Genomic DNA, 25,331 nt, shown 5'->3' on the forward strand with positions numbered 1-25,331 from the left:
TACGTTTAGCTGTTTGAGCCAATTCCAAACCGTTTTCCAAAGCAGCTATGCCATGTTGTATTCCCCTCCCCCAAAGCGTAGGAGGCTTCCTCACCAACACTTGTTGATATCTGACTTTTTGATTCTAGCTAGCCTAGTGGGCGTGAAGGGGTTATACTTCCATTTTATAATAAAGGAGTGGGAGATTCCCACAGAGCTTGCAACTTTGATCTCCTGCCAAGTGTTTTCAGGATTCCCATTAGTACTTGATGATTGTTTGGGTTGGAGCCTGAGTGAAAATGTGGAGGTGGCTCTGAGAAATATGTCAAAACTGCTGCATCTCAGAATATGCCAGGGCCACAGGCCGGAGGCTGGGGGCAGCGTGTCCCAAGTCCTGCCGTGGCTCATATCCAAAGGGAGAGATTATGCCCTGTGGCAGGAGACAGGACGGAGGGGCAGAAAGTGCAATTGCAGGGAGCTCTGTGACAACAAGAATGGTCAGGGACCAACGGATGGCACGGCTATTCCATCCTAGGCAATGGGGGGGCCGTGTGCACAGTGCCCATGAGAATGACAGTAAAGACAGCTGATGTGTCAGGGCTGCTACCACGATGATCGTGTCCTTAAGGCTTCCTGCTGGACTGGGTCAGGAGAAAGGAAAGCAAGCCTGCTCTCAGAAGTGATGGAGGTGCTAGTGAGTGGGCGTGCGGAAGGAGGACACCTGTATCTTGATGTCAGCAGGCACACTGGCTACTGCTGTGCCCAAAACGCAGGACAGAGAAGTGGACCACTGGGGTCCCCAGACCCTACGGGAGCCCCTGGTTGGGAATATCACACCCAAGGCTCAAGGCAGACCAGAGGGATGGAAGGCAGCAGGATGCACAGCTGCCCAGCGGGTCCAGTCAGGCCCGGGAATGCCGCCCTCGCTCCTGCTTAGAGCAGAAACCAGCAGCAACTCAAACTTCATCTCGTTCTTTGAACACGTCTTTCTGACCACGAGGCTGCATCCTGTCTCTTTGAGTGTGGTGTGTGGTGCCTGTGTGCACGCACGTGTGAGTGTATATGTGTGTGTGTCTCTGTGTTCAGATGCTCACCATCTTCTGTGCTCTCTGCAGCCAAACTTGGATCCCGACCACCCCTGGTCCAAAAGATGGCAAGACCTACATGCCAACCGTCAGGAGGAAAAAAGAATTTAAGGCTACCAGTGCCGTTTCCAGTGCTTTGGAGACACAGCAAGAGTGCAAGTCAACGTGAAGGAATTATTTTTACTACAGCAACTGTTCTCCTGAGACTCATTCTTCCTGTATTTAACCTTTCATTCTTGGGGTTGGAAAGAAACACACAGGAAAACCCCAGCCTCCTATGCTGAGTAAATTCACAGCTAAATCCGGGCACCAGCCCTGTCTTGAAACAACACAGCCATCTTCCTGTAACTGATTATTTGCCGTGTAACTGAAGCAGCTCGTGCTCGCTCCTGATTAAACGCATGCACTCCAAGAACCACATAATGAGGCCACGGCACCGTAAACACGTGTGGTTTCAGTGGGAAATAAATTGTATCCAGCAGCTGATGGCTAACCATGGGCTAGGGTTGACTTCGATCACAGGAATCACTCCCACAGTGAAGCCTCCTGGCCTCCTGACCCTTTGTGAAAAAAACAATCACAGAGACCGGCTTACCACACACGAAACCCTCTGGCGGCACGGCGAAGATGCTCTGGCCCTTCAGTGACTCTGGGTGGGCACAGGTGGCTGTCACGAAGCCCTGCAGCATCCTGCCCAGCAGCCACGGGGGCAGCCACTTCAGCTGGCAGTCGCACAGGAAGCTGTCGCTGCTGATGTGGCTGAAAGCAAGACAAAAGGGTCGTGTGAAGTGTGACCGCAAAGAAGGGGTGCTTGCCTCTGTGCCCGGAATGACCCATCGCCTCCGATCAGCTTCTGCCGTGAAAGTCAGCAAGCTTGAATGGGACATGCTCGCTCTTACGGTTCCTCTCCTGCGACCTAGAGCGGTAAGTACAGTCTACCTGGAGACTGTGAGAAAATGCAGCTTCTGGCTCAGTGGGTTATAGATTCTGCATCGCTAACAGGCCGCCAGGTGATGCTGACTCCGCTGGTCTAAGGGCCACCCTTCAAGTAGCAGCCACCTGGAGTTCACACGTGTTCCACGACAGCCACTGCGCTCATGTGACCCCAGGGATGCCGTCTCCTGGCCTGTGACCATCCCACAGACAGGAGTAGCACAGCCTCCTCTCTGCTTTTTCCCAACCCCCTGATAAGCCACTTGGAGTGTCCAAGCTCAATTTGAGACTCCGATCTAAAGTCCGAAACAAGCCCCAAGAAGGGCTCCTTTTTCTATATGGCTGCTTTTTATTTGGCAGAGCTGCATGTTTTCTTGCATCCCAATGTCAGCCTCGCGGGCGTGCTCCCCTCTTGTTTGTGTATTTGTCTCCACACCAGCGCTATTCAGGAGGCCGGCAGGATTCAGCTCCGCTCCCTAAATAGTGCCTGTGAGTTAATTGCCACTGCCCAGGGAGCATGAGAACGCACAACTTGGGTTTTGTGAGGCTCCAACCAAAACAGAGAATATTTTCTTTTTCATTTCTCAGCAACTGAGGATCAGCTTTTTCAACAGAGATCGGAATCGCCATCTCAGCGGACATTCCTTCCTGAGGAGTCACTCGAAGATAAGTCAGCTGAGGGGCTGAGCTGCCGTGTTCCTGGAAGACCTCGGGCTGTGAGCTCAAGAGCGGAGGTTAGCCCGGCACGAGGATGGACACAGGACTTATTACATGCGCCTCCCTGGAATAAACTGTCCCTGGTATGTGGTGACAAAAAAGGGGTAGCGGGATGCTCAGAAATCCCAAAAATGTCACATGGGCCAGTGGTAGAGCAGTGGCCTCCTCCCCCACCCCCACCACATTCCTCAGGCCCCTTTCTCGTTCTTTATTTCACTCTGATCTTCTAATGAGCAGGGAAACCATCAAACTAGTACACAGCAAGGCAGACTGAACCTGAAGGCAGAGAACCCAAGGCAGACGAAATCACAGAGAATCTGCTCTTTGCTCCTGTTCCTCACTGTTCCCAAATGAGCTGGGCATTTTAACCAAGTAAGTCTGGGAAGTGCTCATTCTAGACTGAAATAATTGAGCTCAAAGCCATTATAACTGGGGTGCTGCCCGTATTTTAGACCTTACAATCAGCCCTAGGTTTTGTATTTGATGGGTGGTAGGGCTGTGCTCAGCGATACGTGGAGAGAGGCTCTGTTGAGGAGTTCCTGTAGGTGGCGGACGGGCCCTCACAGCCGAGCGCGAAGAAATGGCTGAATCACACCAGCCTCTGGAGAGCTTCCCAGGGCAGGCTGTGTGTGGTGGTTGGGAAGGCTGCCGCCAGGCACAGGAGAACTCACGAGCCCAGGCGAAGAGTGGAAAGGGCCTCTCCCCGTCAGAAGCACCGACGGCTTCCCATCAAGGGACATCTGATGTGCCTGCCCCTTTCCGCAGGAAGGCCTGGGCACTACACACGGAAGTCTAGGGGAGGACACTGGCCAGCTCGGGGAGACTTTAGGCCCTTATGTCGGGGACAGGGACATATTTCATTTGAACCACAGGAACAAACTGGAGAAAACAAATCTGACGTTTATCCTTGATCAGAAATGTGTTTGGAAAGGGTTAAGCTTCACGTCATGCGTTCAGGGCATTTGCTGGCCGAGCTCCCTAGAGAATTTCCTGCCTCCTCTGCATGAAACCCTCCTCACACCGAGGGGTCCAGGCCTCAGAAGACGGCAGGTACTCGGGGTGGACAGAAGGCTGTCCTAAAGAATGAGTTAGGATGAACGGGAAGGAGGGAGAGAAATGGAGGCGCCCGGTGGGACACCGACCTCCCCTCCACACGCACACATCACCTCCGAGACCAAGCGTAGGCCAGACGGGGGATCGCTGGTGACCCCAAGGCTCTGCAGCTCCCCGCAGCCAACAGGCACGGCCATTCCGGGCCCCCGCCTGCAGCCATCCCGGCACTCCGCTGGCTTATATCGCACATTTTCATGATTCCAACACCAAATGTGTTTCTAATCATCGCTTGTGGAAATTTACCCAGAGGATGACTAAGTGCACAGCACAACCTGCCTTGATCCAATGGGGGAAGAAAATGACCAAGTGGGATTAACCGTTTCTCCCATCAGAGGACTGGGCCCATGGCCAGCCCCAGCTGGGTACATGCAGCGACTGATGGGAAGCCTAGGCAGGGGGCCAAGGCTGAGCCTCCAGAACCACACAGATGCATTTACGGGGGAGGGGATCCAAGCACCTGGAAGGGCCCAGTTAGTCCCAACTAGAAAACTGTCTCAGGAAACCTGAGTCTTTAGGAGGCCCAAAGGAAAATCTTCTCTCCCTGTCCTGCTGTCTTTCTCTCTCTTCCCTTTAACTGGATCTTTTTTACTTCCAACATGTTATTTGGAAAGTTTCAAAGACAGAAATGCTGGAGGAAAATGCACCGTGAACACTCACAGACTCACCACTTTGTAAAATCTGAATGTTTTGTGATACCTGCTTTATCACATATCTATCCATGTGTCCATCCTTCCACGAACTCCCGTTCTAAAATCAGGACCCTTATGAGAAAGGGCACCAACCTGACAGACTCGCATCTCGCAGGACACTGAACATCGTGAGGCCACGGCCCGTCCACCTCGCCTCCCCTCACTCACCCCAGGGAACGCCACCGGGGCCTCTTCCTGCTTCGGTTTCCAACTATGGGGACTGCACCCCCCTACTGCCCCATTCCTCCCCTCCCCACCGCCACCGAGGGTCCACCAGGATTGGCCGCAGGAACGAGGATGAGCTCAGGGTGCAAAGACGGCCATCGGCATGTCCGATTTTCTCAGCACTTGTAGGAACCCAAAGCTGCACCTTTAGGGAACTAAACATTATGGCTCAAACTCATTGGCTGTAGAATCGGATTCACGTACAGGAAGAAGAAATGAAACCTGGGTGTTGCTACCTGAGTACTTAGATGAGCTCCTCTGCCAGAGACTAGGACACAGGCAAGCTCTTCTAACCCTTGTCGCCCACGGGCCCACGTGGAAAGTCTGCAGCGGCATCACGGCCCACAAACACCAGGGGGACCCTGGGAACACACGCGTCTCCTCACTATCCCACGGAGAGCTCTGCCCTGCTCACAGCCCACCCAGATCTTTTAAGAAGCCCCTCTCAATACAGGCCCTTCATTGTAGGCACCCCTAAAAGATGAAGCACTTGTCCTTGACATAATGAAGGGGATGATTATCCATTTTACAGAAGAGTTTGTTTCACATCATCCAGAGCAGCGGTTAGTCAACGACAGCCTGCAGGCCCACTGCCTGTTTTTGTAAATAAGAATTTATTGGCACACGGCCACACCTATTCATTTATGTATTATTTATGGCTGGTTTCTGCTACAAGAGTCAAGTTGTCATGGCAGAGGCCCTGTGGCCCAAAAAGTTGAAAATATTTACTGTGGCCCTATAAGAAAAAGTATACTGACTCCTGATTCAGAATTAGCCCCCAGGGGGCATTTTTTTCAAAAAGACAATTGAACTTACAACTATAAACGATCACAACTATTATATAAAATAAAGCATAATGCAATTAAGGCACTTCTTACTCTGAAATCCTCTGCTCATGTTAACTGGGGCCACAGAATCCCCGGTACTTACAGCTCTTTAAGATTCTTCATCTTCACAAAGGCATCAAACTGGACAGATCTGATTGCATTCTCTCCAAGGTTCCTGAAAAAGAACATTCTTTACTTAGGCAAAGAACTCCAGGTGCCCTTCAAGTCAGCCACGTGTTTGAGCCACGACGCTCAGGGATTTTTCCTGACAGCCCAGGCTTCGCCAATGAACCACAGGCATTATCCAGACACCCGTGTCCTGTCCTAAGGCCACTGTAAGTGGCTATTATTGCACCTACATTGACACGTGGAATAACTCTGGAACGAGCCAGCCTTAAGGGTGGCATCAAAGCTAAGCCAAGGCCCACTCAGCAAGTCAACAGGCAAAACTTTCCCAAAAGAATTGTGGTTGCACTTGATTCAAAGACAAAATACCCTAAGAATCAAGTACTAGAGGAATCCGCCTCAGGTGGTGACACACGGACGTCTCAGGGCTGGCTCCGTCCTCTTCCTCCCAGGCTCTCGGAGGCGAACACACCAGGAAGAACCTCCCAGTTAAACCCAACATGTACTCAGCACTGCTGCGCTGCTTTAGCAGTATAAAGGGTCCTGGTGGAAGTGGAAGGGAGCCCAGGGCCTGAGCAGGCCCAGGCAATGGGGAGGCCAGGCAGGAGGACGGTATTTATCTGAACACGAGCAGCCATGTGTTCTGTAACCGTTTCTGGCATAGGCAAAACGAAGGCCAAAGTTGAAGCTGACTTAGAAGGAAGCAGCTGGCGTTTCCAAATAGCCTGTTTCTCGGTTTACAAAGATGCTTTTAAATTGCTCGCAGACTCCCCCAGCAGCCACGTTTGGCAGGCCTGTGGGTCAGGGAAGGTACTCACAGGTGCTCCAGACCTTCCAGCCCCGAGAACGCTCTCTTAGCCACGGACTTGATCTTGTTTCCCGACAGAGTTCTGCAGTTTCCAAACATCCAGAAACGGGGGTGGGGGTGGGGGGGTGTGGAGCAGGAGGGAGGAGGCGGGGGAGAGAGAACACACAATTAGGGTGGTGCTATCTGATAAGTCTGTCCACGGAGAGGCACGTGGAAATCTGACCCGTGCCGAGATTATGCATCTGAGGTATGCGGGCCCTCCCCCTTCTGAAATGAAATACTTTTATCTTTATTAGAATTTAACAGTGATGACAGGTAGGAATTGCATGCACTGTCTCGCCAAAAAGGCCCCTTGCAGTGTTAAGAGGAAATCACCTTGTCCAGCCCGGGCTCCCTCTCTCTAAGGACCACCCTGGGGGGAGTGTAGCCGTAGTCCCACAGGGGAGAGAGAACTCATCACTGCTCCAGCGATAGGAAGCAGTCAGGAGGAAAACTCTTGGAACTAAAAGCTACCACCCACTTCTGAAAACTGCCTTCTGGGGATAAAGGTCCCCGGAGGAGGCAAGAGGAGGACAGGACAGTGGGTATCTATGGAGATGGCCCCCCAGCTCCGGGGCACACGCTGGCAGCCAGGATGTGGCCACAGTGCGCTGCACCCCTGCCTGCGAGAAGGCCCCTCAGCTCTTCAGCAAGAGCCCGGGTTTTAAATGATGCCAACGGCCCAAGGTTATTAAATCCTAGATAGACCATCCTCAACGGTCAGCCCCCAAGGCTGTCTAATGCCTGTACCTGGACCACCTACCCATGAGAAGGGGGGTCTCGCTTCCAGAGAATTCCAATCGCAATCTCATAAGTGACTGTCAAGAGTTTTCTCAGAAACCCAAATGTGGCCCCTGCAGTACACATGGAAGAAATGGATGCTTCTGCCACGGGCTGTGTCATCCAAAGGGAAGTCTGTGTCTGGACTTGGGGTAGGGGTGGCACCCAGAGTGGCTGGACATTGGGAATGAAAAGCATCAAGGTTCCAGTTTTCCCTCCTCGTTATCAGATGCTCTGAGGAGAGCCCACCAAGGCGTTCCCTCTAACTGCTGCTGGCACAGGAAATTCTGCCAGCAAACACCTGAGGTAATGCTGACAAGTATGGGGCTCTTTGACTGTGGTGTCCACCGGGACTCTCCCAAGCATAGGTTAAGAAGGACATGCGCTGCTGGGAGCCAGCTCCTGGGAGGTCTCAGCACCGCAGGTGTGGGACAGGGACTCCTAGGCACCGAGGGCAGGTGGTCAGGAGAAAGCCTTAGAGAAAGGGAGGTTGGCTCAGCCCCTCACCAGGAGGGGGAATTCCTTGTCTAGAACCCACTGAGAATCAGGGGAAAGATCTCGACTAAAGGCCAGATCTATCTTCAGACCTCTGTTAAGATGGGACCCACAAGGGAAAAGAGCAAGCACACAGCCGTCCCTGAAGAGGACAGAAAAGAAATGCGAGCCTTGAAGAAAACCAAAGATGGCAGGGCAGCCTGGCACTGCCTGCCACACGGGCCCCGGGCTTCCACCCAAGTGCCAAAGGCTCCTGGGGCCCGGGAGGCAAGGACCAGGAGGCTGCCTCCGGGAGATGGGATCACACACACAGAGGACCCAGCCCTCGCCAGGGGACTCGGGAGGCAGCTGGACCACAGGGCTGCCGCACCCCAAGTGTGTCAGGGTGGGTGAGCCCCCAGGTCCTCTGCTGATGTAGCCCCCCTGGCAACTCTGGGCTCAGCCCTCAGACAAAGCAGCTGTGTGCCCTGCCTCCGGAGGGTAAAGGAGCACGACAGCCAGAGACCCCTTTGCCGCCTTCTTCTCTGGGAGGCAGTCTGCATGGCTGTGAGAACAACCTCATCCTGAAAGCGGGTCCACAACTGCGCCACAGAGCGGGTCCAGCCAGCACCAGCCCGCAGGGCACCGAAGCCCGGCGCTAGTGAGAGCACTGCCAACCTCTCACTTAGATCCCCCAGGCCGAGCCACTGCGGGCTCCAGGTCCTAGTGAAAGGGACTGAACTGTTTAGTGAAGTCTTCCGAAAACGAGATCCAGGAAAAAAAGCTGTGCTTTATGTCATCCATTAAATATTAGTCACGTTGGCCTCTCCTACCACAAGGGCAGGCTGTTACTCCTAACGGCGACAACAGCAATAAAACAAACTCTCAAATGCTCGATTTTTCAGGGGCTCATCATCCTGTTGGTGGATTACAGTAGGTCCTCACATTCCCCAGCAGGCGTCTGCGGGTGGGGGCCGGGGCTCGGCTAGCAGACTGTGGCTCCAGTGAAAGGCCGCTGTGTGCGGACGGGAGAGCTGGGGCTGTGGGCCAGACGTGTCCCCGTGCCTCTGTGCCACGTGCCGGTGGGCAGCGGAGACGTGGCGCACCTGATGGGCGGCTCCCCGGAAGGCAGAGCCGGCCCCATGTCCCCCGCGCCAGCGACCTGGAGCAGACGGCGACCCTGGGGATCACCTATCACACCCTCTCCCCCATCCCCGCCAACCCAGCCAAGGGCCTTCCGGCTCTTGCCGCCTTCATCCCAGGAAGGTTGAGGGGCGGCGGCTACTGCTGTGTCACTCGGCCCCCTGCCCCCAGGAATGCCCTGGAGAGAGCTGGAGCCACGGGGCGGCACCTGCCTCCTCTTCGTGCGCAAGTGACCGAGCCCCCACCTCTGCGGCTGACCTGTGCTCCAGAAACCCTGCCTCCCCTCCTCACGGGCTATGAGCTCCGCGGGCCCCCCAGCAGGTGTTCCATAAGCATCCTGGAAGCAGGGGCGTCGGGTGGGTGAGTGTAGTAACGCCCTGCCAGGAAGCTGCGGACTGAGGAACCATCCCAAACGGCTGTGTTCAGCAGCTGGAAAAATGACGGGCAGGGCAGGCTTCACAGACGGAAGCCTTTTATGGCTCTGCTGCTCACTTGTTCCTTTCCTGGAAGACGTTTTAGTTTCGGGCTGGCCTCGGGGACGGCAGGGAGGACCCCAGGTCCTCAACTAAGGGAGTGCAGGCCAGCCAGCGTGTCCACCTTCCCTTCTGAGGGAGGTCTCTGACCTCCGCCTCTCAGCTGCTTCCACGGCCGAGCCTGCCAGCGGCTCTAGAGGGACAGCCCTCCTCCCGGCCGACGTGAGCCCCCCCCCATTTCTAATGGGTCCGACAGACTCACCACCAGGCCGCTCAAACGGGGCCTCTCGGTGGCATGGCCACGCCGCGGAGCGTCCGCGCATTGCTCTGGGGAGACCAAAGCAGCACGGGTTCCTCTCCGCTTCATTCAACAAACGTTGACTCAATGCCGTTAGCAGTTAGGAAGGCGGCTCCAGGCTGCACACAGGCTGGTTTATGTGGAACCACAAGCCCGGCGTCCCCAGGGCCAGGCATACCTCACGAGGCAGGAAGAGCCTCCGTGGCCCGCTCACAGTGCTATCTAGCTGGAGCTGTGCGCCCGGATCACAGGAGAGCACGGGCCTTCCTCTTCCCTTCTTCATGCGGAAGATTCCACACACCCGCAGAGGCAGACGGGAGGCTGTCGTGAGCCCCACGTGCAGGCCACACAACTACGACCATCACCTGATGGTGCCAGTCCTGTTTCATCTCTGCCCACTCCTCACTCCCAACCCGGGCTGGACCACTGGGAATATCTATCACATAGTTTTCTTTTTTTACCCAAGAAGAGGATTCTTTTTTTTTTTTTTTTTTAATCTTTTTCAACATAACCACAATACCATGCCACCTAAGTAAATGACTGCATATATTTAATCATATTAAGGAACTACTGTCATTGTCTGGATTTCCCCCAGTTGTGTGCATCTCTCCGTTTTTTTTGGAAAAGGATACAGGAGCCTCCAGGCCCAAGATCCTGATCAGTGGGGCTGGGTGGGAGGAGACTGGACACTGTATTTTACAGGTCACTGTTAACCCACTGCTTCCAAACACCCACGTCAAGCGGCTCAGTGCAAGCAAGGGTTACGGGCACTCATGCTGCCTTCATGGGACTTTACACAGGACTGTTACCCTAGTCCAGTGGGTCAAAGTAGGAGAACATGCTGGGGAACAGACAGCAGGCGATTAGGAAGGCGGCTCTAGGCTACGGACAGCAAACGGCTTTTGCAGAACCAGAAGCCCTAGTGCCTTCAAGGGTCGCTGCCCCCAGCTGGCAGGGAAGAGCCTCTTGGAAGCCATGACACCCAAGAACCGGCTCCAGGTTCCACCGCAGGGACAGGCCCCGCAGAGAAGGCTTGTGTTGAATGGCTGATCAGGCGCCCAGCACCCCGGCTCCACCATCCCTGCAGCTGCATCCCGAGCCTGGGGCTCCTCTGGTCAATGACAGGCGTCTGTCCCATCCCGTCGTGCTGTCCTGGCTCTTCCCAAGCCTGCTGGGGAAAGGGCCCAGGAGGTGGGGGAGAAAGGAGCATTTTTTTAGGGGAGAAAAAGAAGGCTGACAGGCATTTGTGACCCACTATCAGAATGCAGCAGCCTCAAGAAGAAAACGAATCCTCAGAGAGCCAAAACGGCTGACGCTTACAACTCCCAGACTATCAAAAGCGTGAAAAACCCCACTTTTCAAAACAAATTAGAAACGTTAACTCTACAGAAAGACCCTCCCACCACAGGCTTTCCCGGAGCCTCGCCCTCCAATGCTGCTTCCAAAATATTTACTTTACCCTTGTGCTCTGCTCGGCTCACCGTCACCACGACAGGCTGGGGGAGACGGAGCGGGGACCGTCTTCTGTCTTGTCCTCCTCCAAACCCTCCCCCCAGCAGCTAGTGAACAGTGATAACAGCTCCCACCCCCATGCCTATATGTTCCTTGGGAGGCCTCTGTAGAGAGTGCTGGGGAGATGCAGAAAGAGGGCAGACAAGGCGTCGGGACCACACAGGCGAGTCCCAGGCCTGCTGCCCACCGGCTGTGTGATCTTGGGCAAAATCCCTTCTCCTCCGTTTCCTCAACTGCAGCAGAAAGGATGCGTAACACAGCCTGGCCTCCTGAGATAGTCAGATGTGACACACACACACGCCTCGCAAATTCTAGGAGCTTAGAAAAACAAACCCCAAACACCGGAAACCTTGAATAAAAACAGCCACTGTATGGTAATGATTGTTTCCGTTTAAGATTATGATTGACAACAAAAAGACTGCCCCAAGACTCAAAACCATCAAGAGTTACTTGGCTTTCGACGTTTAGAATTTCTAGAAATTCAGTAAGAGGGCAAGACTCCTTTGAGCAAAGAACAACAAAAATGTTGGCTGTTTTCACATCGGTCAAGAACTGAACAGGAGAAAAAATCCAACGGGCCTCCAAACACCAGCTCTCTAGCCCCAAAGAAACCAACACCCAGGGCAGCGATGAGGTGGCGGGTCAGGGAGAAGGTGGGATGTCTTCTGCCCCCCATTCAGACTTTCCTTCCCAAACAAAAGATAAATGTGCCAACGCTCCCAGGGGTGGGCGCAGAACACAGGGTGTAGGGGCCCGTGGAGCCGTCTCCATGCACCAGCCCCACGGATCTTCCGATGCCCAGATACTCACAGCTTGCTGAGGCTGTCAAGCCCTGTGAAAGCACCACTGGTGTCCTCGATTGTCCCCGAAATCTCGTTGTGGTCCAGGTCCCTGGGGAGGAGACAGACAGAAAGCTCACCATTCAGTCTGTGGCAGGAAGAGAAACTCACACCCATTCTGCTACCTTGAAGCTCGAAACATCTCGGTGAGTTCTAGGTGCCCAAACGGAACATCCAGTTAAGATTAGAGGCGTGGGCTTCCCTAGTGGCGCAGTGGTTAAGAGTCCACCTGCCTATACAGGGGACATGGGTTCGAGCCCTGGTCTGGGAAGATCCCACATGCCGCGGAGCAACTAAGCCCGTGCACCGCAACTAGTGAGCCTGCGCTCTAGAGCCCGCAGCCACAACTACTGAGACCACGTGCCACAACTACTGAAGCCCGCGCGCCTAGAGCCCGTGCTCTGCAACGAGAGAAGCCACCACAATGAGAAGACCGCGCACTGCAACGAACAGTAGCCCCCGCTCGCCCCAACTAGAGAAAGTCCACATGCAGCAACGAAGACCCAATGCAGCCAAAAATAATTAATAAATAAATAAAACAATAAACAATAAATAAATAAATAAAACAAATTAAAAAAAAAGGATTAGGGGCGTGACCACTCAGGCACCCTGCCATGAGAACTGGCTTTCTCAGCCTCGCAAGAAAGCTGACATAGGCCTTGGACTGGCAGCTTCCCAGCTGCATGTGCTGCTCCCCAGTGGGCAAATGCCAGGCCCCAGGGGAAGGGGTGTAGACGGCACAGGGGAAAGCCTGCTTTGGATTCTGCCCCCAAAGAGCGGACTTCTGGCCACTGCTCTGAGAATGAGTCTGAAAGGTTCCCTAAGGTTCCCATCTGCTTCCACCCCAACCAGGGTCCCTTTCCTGGACTTGACCGAGAAACTGCAGAAGGCACACGGAGGAAAGGACAGGGAAGAGAGAAGCCCCGGCACAGGGCCCTCCCTAGTGGGTTTGGAGCCCAGAGCCCCTGTCCCCCCGCAGGGCCTGCACAGGTGCTGACTCCCAGCCAGGGACGACATCTGGGTGCTGAGTCAGACTGGTGACCCAGTTGCCAAGACCAGAGGACCAGGCCAACTTCTTGGCCCAGTCTCCGCCAACAATGCAAATCACAAGGCCAATGACTCAGCTTCCTCCCCCAGCTTCCAAGGGCAGGTCACCACAGTGGGCAACACACCCCACCTGGCGACCAGGCCCCCGTGCTGCCCTGGGTTGGCCCGTTCCAACTTTCCACGAGCTCCGCCACACCTTCCCCTCCTGAGCCCCAGCAGACGCGGGCCAGGACCAGAAAGGATGCTGCTCTCGGCTCCCGTGAGCACCAGTGGAGGGGAGCTTGGACCTTGGAGAGAAATGCTCATTCTGACCTCTGCTTTACAACCGGAAGCTCAGGGCCGAGATCCTGAGGCTGGAAGGGCCTCCTCCTTTCTTCAGGTTCCTCCCATTATCTTGGGCCTGAAACACCCAGGACCCGGGGCTGCTGCTCTGCGTGCCTGTCTCCCTGCTCCGAGCCCCGGCTGCCAAAGGTTTTTCTCATTTCTCTGGCCTCCTCAGTCTGAACGTCCGGCCTTGTCATTCAGCACTGCCATGGCTCCGAGGCTGACCTCGGCTTGAACAGCCTGGCGTCAGGGCTCTTTCTCACTCCTCCACGACGGCCTGGCATGAAAGCCTTCTCTGCTGGCTCTGCCAAGCACAAGTGCAAAGGCCTTCCTCCCCGTCATGCCGGAACAGGCCGCTCTTTCTGCAGGGGGCACAGCTGGGAGGGAGGCCTCAGACCCCACAGCCACTGCCTGTTGAAATGCAGATGCCGCTCCCACCCCACGCCCCCCTTTATGGCTGGTTGTTCTGTTGCCTGGGAGTTCTCGAAAGCCCAGAAAAGCCCAGAAAATTTTAAGTCCCAGCAAAGCACCCTGTAGCAACTCCTGCCAACTCCCTCTACCTCACAGGGAACTTCGAGGGAAATGACATGATCACCTCCATTGTGTTAAATGACCCTAAAAAGGCTCCGAGAGAGACACGGGATTCCCTCATCACCGCTTCTGGAAATGGGCGTCCTGGATGCAGGCTATATGCTGAAGAAGTTGAGATGCTAGCCCAAGACACGAGCCTCAGGACTGCCCTGGCTCAGATAAAAATACTCAGGACTGAAACAGGGAAGTCGCAGCGGGAAGGCTCAGGATGGAAAAGACGGCTTCAAGGCTGCTGATCTGGGGGCGGCAGCGCGCACCCTGGGGAACCTTTCCCACTGCCAGACTCCACCTCCCGCCAAGCGCACTGCAGGAACCAGTGCGTGGTGATGACAGTTGTTTTTGAGTCGTCATCACTCTAGGCACCACCCCAGGGGAATGAGGGACACTTTTCTGCTCAACGAGCTCTTTTTCGATTTACGACATGAAACTCTGAGAGTCTGGCACACATCACAGGTCAGCTTTGGATCTGATTCTGACTCGAGACCACCGAGAAGGGAATGCGGCGAAGCAGCTGGTCTGCTCTCCCACCAACCCCACAGGGAAAGACGTACAAGACGCGCAGGCTTTTGAGTCCCCGGAAGGCGCCTTCCGCGATGTGACTGATGGAATTGTGGCTGAGGCGTAGGATGCTCAGGCTACTCAGGTCAGCCAGGCTCTCCTCGTCCAGCCGGGTGAGATTATTGAAGGACAGAATCCTGAGGAAGGGGAGGGGAAAGCAAACATCACAATCAGGTTGCACGGCATCGCCCTCCCTCTCTTCTCCCGAACGTAGAGCCATGGTCGGCCAGTCACCTAGGTCCCAGTGGGAAGGGATACGCCCACAAGGATCCCGAGGGCAAAATGGTCTCACAGCTAGAAACCCACCAGGGCTTGATACCCATACATTTTGACTCCTGGAAGGAGGTCTGTAAACTGTGAGCACTACACAACACAGGGTCATACAACAAAGAACCACAAGGCCCAACCCCTGCATGCACTTGGGTGTCCATGGCTGGTCCTGATTCAGGCCATGACAGATCTCTCATGGCTGTGGCCTGAGACTCTGGACAGGACGCCAGCGGGTTCTCATAGTGAGCAAGGGGGCCGAACAGCCTCCCAACACCGGCCAGCAGAGGGCACCACCAGCCACTGCCTGGAACAAGCCTTCCTCACTGAACCGCAGGCCTCACCTGGGCAGCACCCGGGGGACCAGAGTCTCCCATCCGGGCTACCTTGCCCTCACCCGAGCCAGCCTCTTAGCATGATCCCCCTACCGTGAGCAGGTGAGGAACACACCCCCAATCACACACCTTCCCTGAGCATCGGAATCAATCTTTCTTTCCTCCCAGCACAGTCCCTGCATCTCTGACATAGCCCTGAGTTGGCTACTTAGCATATTAGTCATCTATCCTCAAAAAATGGAATCTCTGGGCTGGGGCAGGAGGAAGGAAAATAAATTCGGAGATTAGCTAAAGTTTTTAAAGGTAGCAGGGAGTGACAGTTTTTCTCTCCTGGAAAAATAAGTCATGGTGCCCGTCAGTTGCAGAGACCTGGCAGGAGATCAACATTACATCCTCACCTGCAATTAAAGAATTTATTTTAAAGGAGGGGCGGGACACACACGTGGAAAGCAACTCTAAATCTGGCTCCAAGGTTACCTGGGTGTCGGGCAAAATGCTAGGCTGGTCAGGGGACACTCCCGTGACCTTCTCTGCCCCTTTGGAAGGGCACAGAAGGCAGCCGGAGGGGGCACAGGGAGTGTGCCCCTCATCGCTGCCTCAGCACCAGGGCGCACACACCCTCTGCAATTCAGAGCCTGTGCAAGTACAGGGCCTCCGGGGGCAGAGAAGACCTCTCCCGCTTCCCTGTGGCTCCCAGGCTTGGACAGCGGAAAACCATGGGTCCTGGGAGTCCCTAGCGGGGTCAGGGCCTGAGGGAAGAGTCTTTCAGAAGCCATCCCATTCCACGTGAGAATACCGTGCAGGTGCACTGCCTGGAAGGGTCAGGAAGCTAAACCCAAAGGGTTAACACACACACACACACAGAATCCAAGGAAAGCCAGCCACAGGAAAGAGGTGGGACTATTGATTTTTGCATTAGGTAATGATGGACTCACTGAAATATAAACTCCAGGTCAGAGTGGGGTGGGGGGGGAAGGGAGGGTGGGGGAAGGAGGAGGGGGGCTGGCGGAGGGGAAGAACATGGACAAATGATAAAAACACTCGCTGCAAGACTCAGCACCAGGTTTAAACATCCCCTTAAGTTTGCCTGCTGAGGGCAAGAGACAGACCAGAAAGACAGGCTTGGCACTTGTAATCATTCACTTCAGTGGGTGAGTCTTTTCCTACAGTCAAGCCTAGAAAAAAGAAAACCCACCCAAACTCTCTTAAAAAAAAAATAAAGAAACATACTGGACTACAGCAGAATTGAACAACCTTGAACATATTAAATTGAGATGAAAACCATGTTGAGGAGGTATTTTTTTTCCTCCAAAAACCCCATCTTCTAGACATGGGGTTAAAACAAAGGGACATGACTGTGCCCACCAAGCCCCAGGAAATGCTGCTTTCATGATCAACGACCCACCAGGACACGGCAGGATAGCCCAGGCCCCGCCCCCAGGAGAGAGCCTGTCACTGCGGATGTCAGGGACCCTCGGTACCAGCTCAGGGGATCTGAGTCCCAGCCTGGAGCCCCGTGGGGGAAATCTCTTTACGTGAGGTACAAGCACACATTCCCGTCAGCACGGGAGCCTCGCTACCAGGCCAAGGGACCCAAAGCTGGGGAGGGGAAGGAGCCAGGGGCCTGGGCCACTTGTCAGGGGAAGGATGACAGAAACCACATGCCCGTAGAAATTCACCCACCGTCAGTGTGTCGCCGTCTCTCGGGTTCACTGTCCTTTCTGTGTTGGAGCCCCAGTACAGGCACACCTCGTTTTAGTGAGCTTTTCTATATTGCGCTTTGCAGATATTGCATTTTTTTTAAACAAATTGAAGGTTTTGGCAACCCTGTGTAGTCAGATGATGGATAGCATTTTCTAGCAATGACGTATTTTTTAATTAAGATCTGTACATCATTTTTTAAGACATAATGCTGCTACACACTTAACAGTCTACAGTACAGCATAAAGATACTTTTCTATGCACTGGGAAGCCAGAAAGTGTGTCTTGCTTTACTGAGGTGGTCTGGAACCGAACATGCAGTACCGCTGAGGCCTGCCCGGAGCCCCTCTCATGAGAGAAGCACGTATTATGTTGTATAGCCGTTCATAGACAGAGGCTCTCAGAACAGCCACCCTTTGACAGCAGCCCCTGCTAATGTGAAGTGGGGCCAACAGTAGAGATGAGCTGGGAGTCAGGGCCCAGTGACTGCGACCCGTGGGGCCTCGGGGTCCCGTTCCGGGCCTGCCTGCTGGGGGCTCTTTCCTCCCTCCGCAACAGGCCCCCGAACCCCCAAGCCCACCGTGCCGTGGGATGCATGGCCTAGAGCTCCCTGGGCTCTGGAGGAGTCACTTCCAGGCCTTGTCCACAAAGCACCTGCAGAGCCAGGAGGGAACACTCACAGCTCGTGCAGCTTCTGGCAGAAGCTCCAGCCATCGCGGTGGATCCGGGAGATGGAGTTGTTGCCAAGGTGGAGCTGGTGCAGGGCCGTGAGGCCGTACAGTGAGCCGCTGTTCACCTCCGCCAGGCTGTTGTACTCCAGGTGCCTGCAATGATGGCCGCATGCGTGGGGTGAGCGTGGACCCCTGGGGGCTCACGCACCCACCCACCCCATGGTGAAGGAGCGGCTCCCTGGCATCACCCAGGATCCGACAGTACTGCTGGAGAGATTGGTAAGGGGGGGTATGTGCACCTACATGTGTGTGTGCGTGTGTGTGCACACCTGTCGGGGGGCAGGAGAAGACAGGCGAAGCAACGCAGATGGCGGTGAGGACCCAGGCCGACTGAGAGAGCTTGAGGCCAAGGGGAAGCTCCTAGAAGCAACCTTATTAGCCGAGTACAAGTGAACCAGCACACACATGGGCAGAGGAGCTCCAAGCAGAAGGCAAAGCCCACTCCAGGAAGAGAAAGAAGAGAGATGAGGAGGAAGCTCTCATCATTATCCCCATCTTGCAGATGAGGAGACTGAGGCTGGGAGAAGCTAGGTAACCTGCCTAACACTCATTCCCAGCTCAGCCAGTAGTGAGGGGCCAGAATTCAAACCCGGGCCTCGCTAACCAAGCCTGGGCTCTGGACCACTGCGCCAAGAAACACGGTTTGAGCTCTGGGGTCCAACTACTGGGATTTAATTCTCAATTTTGCCACCTGGCTGGTTGAAGGAGACTGAACAACCATAAAGTGGAGATACCCAAGAAGTATCAACTCCATAGGGCTGTGCTGAGAAGGAAGAGAACGCAGGTCAGCGACTCAGCATCGTGCTGAGAACTGAGCTCCTGCTAAATTAAGTAGGGACGTTACTACCATCCTGCTTCTCGACGCCGCACAGCCCGGCCACAGACAACTCCACTCCATAGGACTGGCCTCTTGAACAGAAGCTACTACTTCAAATGCTGCTCCACGTTCAGTATTATAAGGGCTTCAGGCAACCAAGCTTCACTTTTATCCGTCGTCCTTTTCCTGCCTCTGCTCAAAAGGCTAGCCCTTAATTTATAAATAACCTCTAAGGCAACTCTTTGTTCACCCCCCAATTGGTATGAATTTGTTCACCGTAAAACCCAAATGTCATGTGCTAAGGACTCCATGTTCTTCTGAGAATTCTGACTCCTGGCCCTCCCAGCTCAGGACCACCTGGGTTCCAAAGTCCAAAATGACAGTTTTAAGAATGTCAAGGAAAAGCGTGCTCGAATATGTAAAAACAGGCAGAGCCACACAAAGGTGAGCAATGAAGAGAGGGAGAAGCAAAACAGCAGTGCTAAGGATGCCATTTTACAAAGTGTGTGTGTGTGACAGTGTGCATATTGAGAGATGCTCCTGATAATGAGGACAGCTCAGAGGGTTGATGGAACTGGACCTGGAGTTTTTGTTTTTTGTATCAGTTGCGAGAGCTGGGGGAAGATGGCGGAAGAGTAAGACGCGGAAATCACCTTCCTCCCCACAGATACATCAGAAATTCATTTACACGTGTTTTTTGTATCAGTTGCAAAGATAACATAAAAGGCATAAACGGAGTGATGTAACTTGTAGAGACTGGAAGGGCATGGGGGTGTCCTGAGCAAGTTAAATCATTGACCATAAAGCAAGAAGTCTCACGGTGACACATCAAGATAGTGGTGTAAGTGTATTAACTTGGAAGTAACCACCAGCAAAACTACAAATAGAAAACCCCAAAAAGAGAATGATTGGAAGTGACTGCCTGCCTCATGGGGGCGGAACTGGGGGAAAGAGAGAATGGCAGCTGGGTTTGGTGGGGGGGCCAACAACTACTTTTCTTTACAATTTGATTTTGCTCAGCTACGAGTAAACGTTTCTTTTGATTAAAAATAAATAAATGTAAATGTTGAAAAACTGAAGCTTGGTAACTGCCTCGTCTGCCCTTCTCCGGATGCTCTTCCATCCCTCCACAGGCAGGCAAGCCCCGTCACTGTCCACATCTGGCTGGAGCGAGTGCTCCCTCGATAAAAGGGGAACATCTGCAGTGAGTGGCTTGATTAGTTCACAGAACATAAATAAATCTCTCAGGATGAACTATACATTTTTGGCCCACCTGCACATCAAGAAAGACGGTCAAACCCAAAGTGAGGAGAGAGGGAACTTCCTGTGGCATGCGGGAGACACGAGAGGATGTGGGAAGGGAGCCCACTGTCCGCCAAGGCGGCAGGGTGGGGGTCTAATAGGGAAGAACAAATCTGACTCAATGTTAGATGCTTCTTTTACTTTAACCTTCGCCTTCTATTGCTTTTGCTTCCAGTTAAGAAGCTTGCCTGTAGCATGAAATATACAGGGTAGCCCATTTTCAAGGCTCTGACCTTTAAAGGTGTTAACACTTTTCTATTCACATGGAGATAAAAAGTTGCAGATAAAGGTGTTAACACTTTTGTATTCACATAGAGATAAAATGTTGCAGAACAGCAACTAACATTTGTCTTGCTGGAGGTTTACAGGAACATCGGGACCTGACCTACACGGGTCAGTTGCAAGGACAAAGGATTCCTACACCGAGAAGTCTGCAACAACCAGCCACGCCCCTGCCTCACCTGGCCTTTAAAAATGCTTTGCTGAAACCCTCTGGGGAGTTCGGGGTTTTGGGGGCATGAGCCATCCATCTCCTTGCACGGCCCCGCAATAAACCTTTCTCTGCTCCAAACTCTGACGTTTTGGTATTGTTTGGCCTCACTGTGCGTCGGGCACGTGCACTTGTGCTGCGTTAACGAGGGGAGGGGAAACGGGGAGGGGAAACAGCCCCAGCAAAACAGCCCCTCTTCCAACCTCAGGAACCAACTCGCTTCACTGAATCCAATGAAACTCCCCCCAAGAGATTTTCTTAACCTGCAAGAAGAACACCCTGAGGTTTGGCGAAGTCCCCCAAGACACTGAGTGGCGCCCAGCTGAAGTCCCAAAGGGCAGGGGCTGGGTCCAGCCGAGGTCCTAAATGGTCCCTCAGCGTCTGCAAGAACCCCCGGCGCTGGGTCCGCACTCACAGCGCCTGCATCCTGGCCAGCCCCCAGAAGGCGCCGTCCGTCAGCCTGCTGATGTTGTTTCGCTGGAGCCTCAGCACCTCCAGACTGTCGAGCCCTTGGAACGTCAGGCCCTCGATGAGCCGAATCCGATTCCGATTGAGGTCCCTAAAGAGACAAAGCCAGCGGTTCAGAGCGTCCCCCACCCACGCCCCAGCCTACAACCATCACCACGCGGTCCCCAGAGACAATCCCGGGAAGCTGAGACGTACCACAGACGTGCACGCCCACGTGCATGCAGACGCTGACGGGCCATTGCTAACTGGTGAAAGGGGGGCCCAGAGCTCCCAGAAGCCAGTCCCACTGCACCCCCGAATGAGCGAGTGCTCCCATTTCTTCCCCAAGCACCCATGACTCTGCAGTGAGGAGAGGGTATGACTCAGGAGGTGAACGTCTTAGGTGAGCTGTCTCTTAACTCAGCAGCAGAAACCCACACCAGATGCCTCAACCCAGAAGAAATCTAACCAACGGGTATCAAACGGCAGCGACATTTCCCACCGAGGCACTATTCAGGTCTCTACTGATGGAGAGAAGTGACTGCCCTCAGGGGCGGGCATCTGGGCGCACTGCGAAGCGTACACGCGGGCTTCCAACCCCAGTGTGATGAACCCTCAGTGAATCAAAAGATCTCAGGAATCTGGGTGAACTGGCTCCATCAGTAATACTCAAGGAAGGGAGAACACAGCCTGACCAGAAAGCCCTTGGATTTTCCCCAATACTTCTGCAGTGTCTCATGACCCACATACGGCCCTGAGCATCCAGAGAGCTCCTCCAGCACCGGAGAGGGCGTGGCTGGGCCCCACCGCCCAGGTGTGTCCGAGCCGGGGGAGTGAGCAGGGTGGGGCACACCCCGTCTTGCCGCCAAACCTGGCCGTGAACACTTGTGTTGTTCTGCTTAAACCAAACATCGATTATCAGCTTGTTTTCCTGAGGTAACGCTCTTCTGATACAAAAAAAGGACACCGGCAAACAAAACAACCAGGGGACAAACAGTCCATCAGGTTCTGGTAAACAGAGGTTCTCTTGACCCTGGGCCATTCTAGGAGGGCACTCAGCCATGCTGGTCAAAAAAGTAAACAATTACACCCTTTGATTTTTTTTTTTTTTTTGCGGTATGCGGGCCTCTCACTGTTGTGGCCTCCCCCGTTGCGGAGCACAGGCTCCGGACGCGCAGGCTCCGGACGCGCAGGCTCAGCGGCCATGGCTCACGGGCCCAGCCGCTCCGCGGCATATGGGATCCTCCCAGACCGGGGCACGAACCCGTATCCCCTGCATCGGCAGGCGGACTCTCAACCACTTGCGCCACCAGGGAGGCCCCACCCTTTGATTTTTAAAAAAAATCAATTAACTACCTTATGAGATTAAGGAGATGAAGATGGTGGCCCATCTCCTGCTTCCTACCTCTGGCTACACTGACTTCCTCTCAAACTGCCCAAGCAGTGCCGGACTCTGTAATGTCCACAGTACAGATTATCTGGGTGCCTTAAAAAAACACAAAAATCTTGGAGATAAATAAGGAACCCCACGCCCACAGTCTAAGCATTAGCCAGGATCAGCTAGGCAGCAGGATTCCTCACTGCATTTTGGAAAGTGCCGGTGAGGTCAGGCATGTACATCCTCGGGGGATCTTTTCTCGGCAACCTGGGGCAGCCCGCAGGCACCAGATCCAGCTTCTAATTTGCGTTTATTAGGCTCTGCATCCACGGTAGTTGATGCACAGCCTGACCGAGGGGCAGTGGGGAAGGGGGTGCATTTGGATCGAGGTGCTGGGGGAAATGTGGCCTCCATGAAGTGTGGCTAAGTTTAATTACAGTGCAGGTCTCTGTACTCACAGTTGTGTCAACCGGGGTAACTTGAATGCTTTCACAGGAAGCTGGGTGATCCTGTTTTTGCTCAGCCGAAGCGTTAGCAGCGACCGTGACAGACCATCAAATGCTCCCGACTCCAGGGTGCTGATCCGGTTGCTCGCCAGGTTGCTGGAATGATTCATGAGAGAAAATGCGGTGCTCAGTAGGAGGCCTTCCTCATTCTGTTACAGACACCAGACCTGCCTGAGTTAGGAAAATGAGCTAAAACACACCCAGAAGGATGGGTTTCCAACGAGACATTTGTCGTCCCGAGGCTGCAAGGCCCACCTCTACTCCCAGACTCGGGTGTCAGGATCATCCTTGTCAGGCTCGACAGAAGCCTTGTTTGAGCCCAGAGCTCGCTCTGCTTGTGGCTGGAGGGGTTCACCCCAGGAGGGTGGGAGGGAAGTCAATTACCTCCACCCCAGCCATCCTCGCACCCGGGCTGGGCCGCTGCAGGAGTCCCTGCTCGCACCCACTACCCATGAGTTAGGGCTCAAGGTCGGTGAGAAGAGCCTTAGGCAGCAGAAAGTCCACTCTGAAGCAAGGTCAGAGTGGATGTCATAATTTGGAGAAACAGCCTTTAATTTTGAAGTGGGTCTCACTGTACGACGTGTAAATGCGCATAAACCAATTCATTTTAATAATTTTAAATGTGTCAGAGAAACATTCTAGTTAGAGAGATCTGAATGAGTGGTTACCAGTGGGGAGAGGGGAGGGGAGAGGGGCGAGACAGAGGTAGGGGATTAAGAGGTACAAACTACTGGGTATAAAATAAATAAGCTGCAAGGATATACTGTACATCACAGAATACACCCAATAGTTTATAACAACTATAAATGGACTATAATCTATAAAAATTCTGAATCACTAGGCTGTACACCTGAAACTTATATAATACTATAAAATCAACTGTATCTCAATGAAAAAAAATTTATTTAAGGGGTCTGCATGGAATCCCTTTAAAAAACAAGCAATAGTTGCATGGGATGTCCACCTACAGGATTACATGTGTAAGGGGCACCTCCCCTCAAAACACAATGCACTGGGCAGCTAAGGTCTGTGCATTCTGTTGTATGTAAATTACATCAACTAAGGGGAAAAAAGGAGAGAAAAGGGGGTAACAATTTGGTCTTTCCTATGAGAAGTTATCCCCAACACTTTTCCTTCTACCTTCCCTAGACCAATGGTGCTTTTTGTGGCTTAAGCAAAAAAGAAAGAGACCAGAGAGAATTTTCTACATTAGAGAACGGAATGGAAGAAGGCATTCTTCGTCTCTATCAGGCAGCGGCCCAGGACAGGGCACATGAGGATTCTGTGCAAACGGAGCTGGACTGTTTGTTCTTCACACTCCAGATTAAAGAAGAAGAGTCTGTGTGATGAAGATACACCGGCCAGCCTCTGCCAAAGTACAACATCCCCTGCTTTTAGTCAGAGAGAGAGAGAAGGTCACTGCAATTCAGTTTAGCAGCGGTGGTTTCTTTGTCCCAAACAAGTCAGTGCCAGGTGGCAGCCGGACACCTTTCAAAAGCCCTCACTGAGGGCTGAGCACTGCCACATCGGCTGAAGGATCAGCCAAGGCCTCCTTTTTCCAACTCTGGCACTTCGATGCAGCCTCAGAAAGAAACCGCTCCTCTCCTCGGGGATCTCAAAAACTCTGTGTGCCTGGACTTGGTCTCTGAACACATGGGTCACAACGACCCCTAAAACCAGCCTCACGAACAATCCTCCAAAGTACTCACTAATAATGCAGGGGATGGGGACTCACCCGTCACCTGAACGTGCCTTTTTCGCCTGAATTTTCAGTTTCTGCCCCAAAGCAACATTTTCCTACCAATAAGCGGTGGGTTAAATAGGCTTTGACTGTTTTTCTTCTGTCTGCCAACTGGCGGGGCATGACATGGGGCAGTAGGATGGGGAGAAGAGAGACCAACGGAGAGACGGAGAAGGTCAAGAGGACTCAGAGGATGCACGAGCACGGGCTGCTGGAGCCTCTATAGAGAGGTTTCGCTCCGATGCCACTCATCTAACTACCCCCAAACCTTTGTTCTAAGCTTTCGTGGGAGGCAGCCCAGTGAAGGAGAAAGGAAACAGGCTTTGCGGTCAACACAGCCACGTATTTCAGGCCTAGAGTCTGCTCTTAAATGGTCAGCCTGTTAGGCTACTTAACACCTCCCCGCCTCAGGCTTCCTCAGCCACCTCTATAGTCAGAATAACGCTGCTGGACTTGGAGATGCTCTATGAATGGGCTATCAGAGGACAACGGACCTGGGTCTCCTGCCCCCTGCCCTGCTGCGGGAAGACAAGGGAGGTGTGTGCCCATCCCACTGACTCAGCCGGGCCACGCTGGAGGAGAGGAGGGAACGTCCACCTGCGTCCAGACCTGGGGGCTGTCGGCAGACCCAAGGCACTTACAGCTCCTTTATGGGCAGCCCGTGTGGGAAGCAGGTGCTCCGGATCTCTGTGATGTTGTTGGAGCTTAGATCCAGCACTTCCAAGGAAACATAAGCCTTCAGCCGACTCCCCTCCACGCTGCGGATCCTATTGTGTTGCCTAAGACACACAGAGGAAGGTGAGTCCAGCATGTCATTTTGCAAAGATACTATTTTCCTTAATACTTCTTCCAGACATTTTTTTCCCTAGCTGCTTTGCAATTTCAGAAAATTACAAACGCTATGACACTCCCTTTTTTTTTTTTTTTATTATCTGGCTGCGTTGGGTCTCCGCTGCAGCACACTTAAATGACATCTCCCATCCTTCTTCCCATCAAGTTCTTACCCGCAGGCCAGGAGCTAGACAGAATGTCAAGT

The 25,331-nt window shown here is 53.5% G+C and overlaps 1 protein-coding gene across 2 annotated transcripts in view; it reads right to left on the reverse strand.

Moving 5' to 3' along the window:
- Nucleotides 1-25,331, reverse strand: part of LRIG1 (leucine rich repeats and immunoglobulin like domains 1) — a 122,738-nt gene that overhangs the window by 14,908 nt on the left and 82,499 nt on the right. For both annotated transcript variants that reach the window (XM_060109162.1, XM_060109164.1), the window contains exons 4-12: nt 24,937-25,074; nt 22,507-22,650; nt 20,639-20,782; nt 17,564-17,707; nt 14,574-14,717; nt 12,032-12,112; nt 6,513-6,584; nt 5,672-5,743; nt 1,660-1,823 (exon numbers count right to left, since the gene is read on the reverse strand). In XM_060109162.1, the coding sequence (XP_059965145.1) occupies nt 1,660-1,823; nt 5,672-5,743; nt 6,513-6,584; nt 12,032-12,112; nt 14,574-14,717; nt 17,564-17,707; nt 20,639-20,782; nt 22,507-22,650; nt 24,937-25,074 (1,103 nt within the window). The remainder of the gene's footprint in view (nt 1-1,659; nt 1,824-5,671; nt 5,744-6,512; nt 6,585-12,031; nt 12,113-14,573; nt 14,718-17,563; nt 17,708-20,638; nt 20,783-22,506; nt 22,651-24,936; nt 25,075-25,331) is intronic.

Source organism: Mesoplodon densirostris, chromosome 10, assembly GCF_025265405.1.
Source record: "Mesoplodon densirostris isolate mMesDen1 chromosome 10, mMesDen1 primary haplotype, whole genome shotgun sequence".
Lineage (NCBI taxonomy): Eukaryota > Metazoa > Chordata > Mammalia > Artiodactyla > Ziphiidae > Mesoplodon > Mesoplodon densirostris.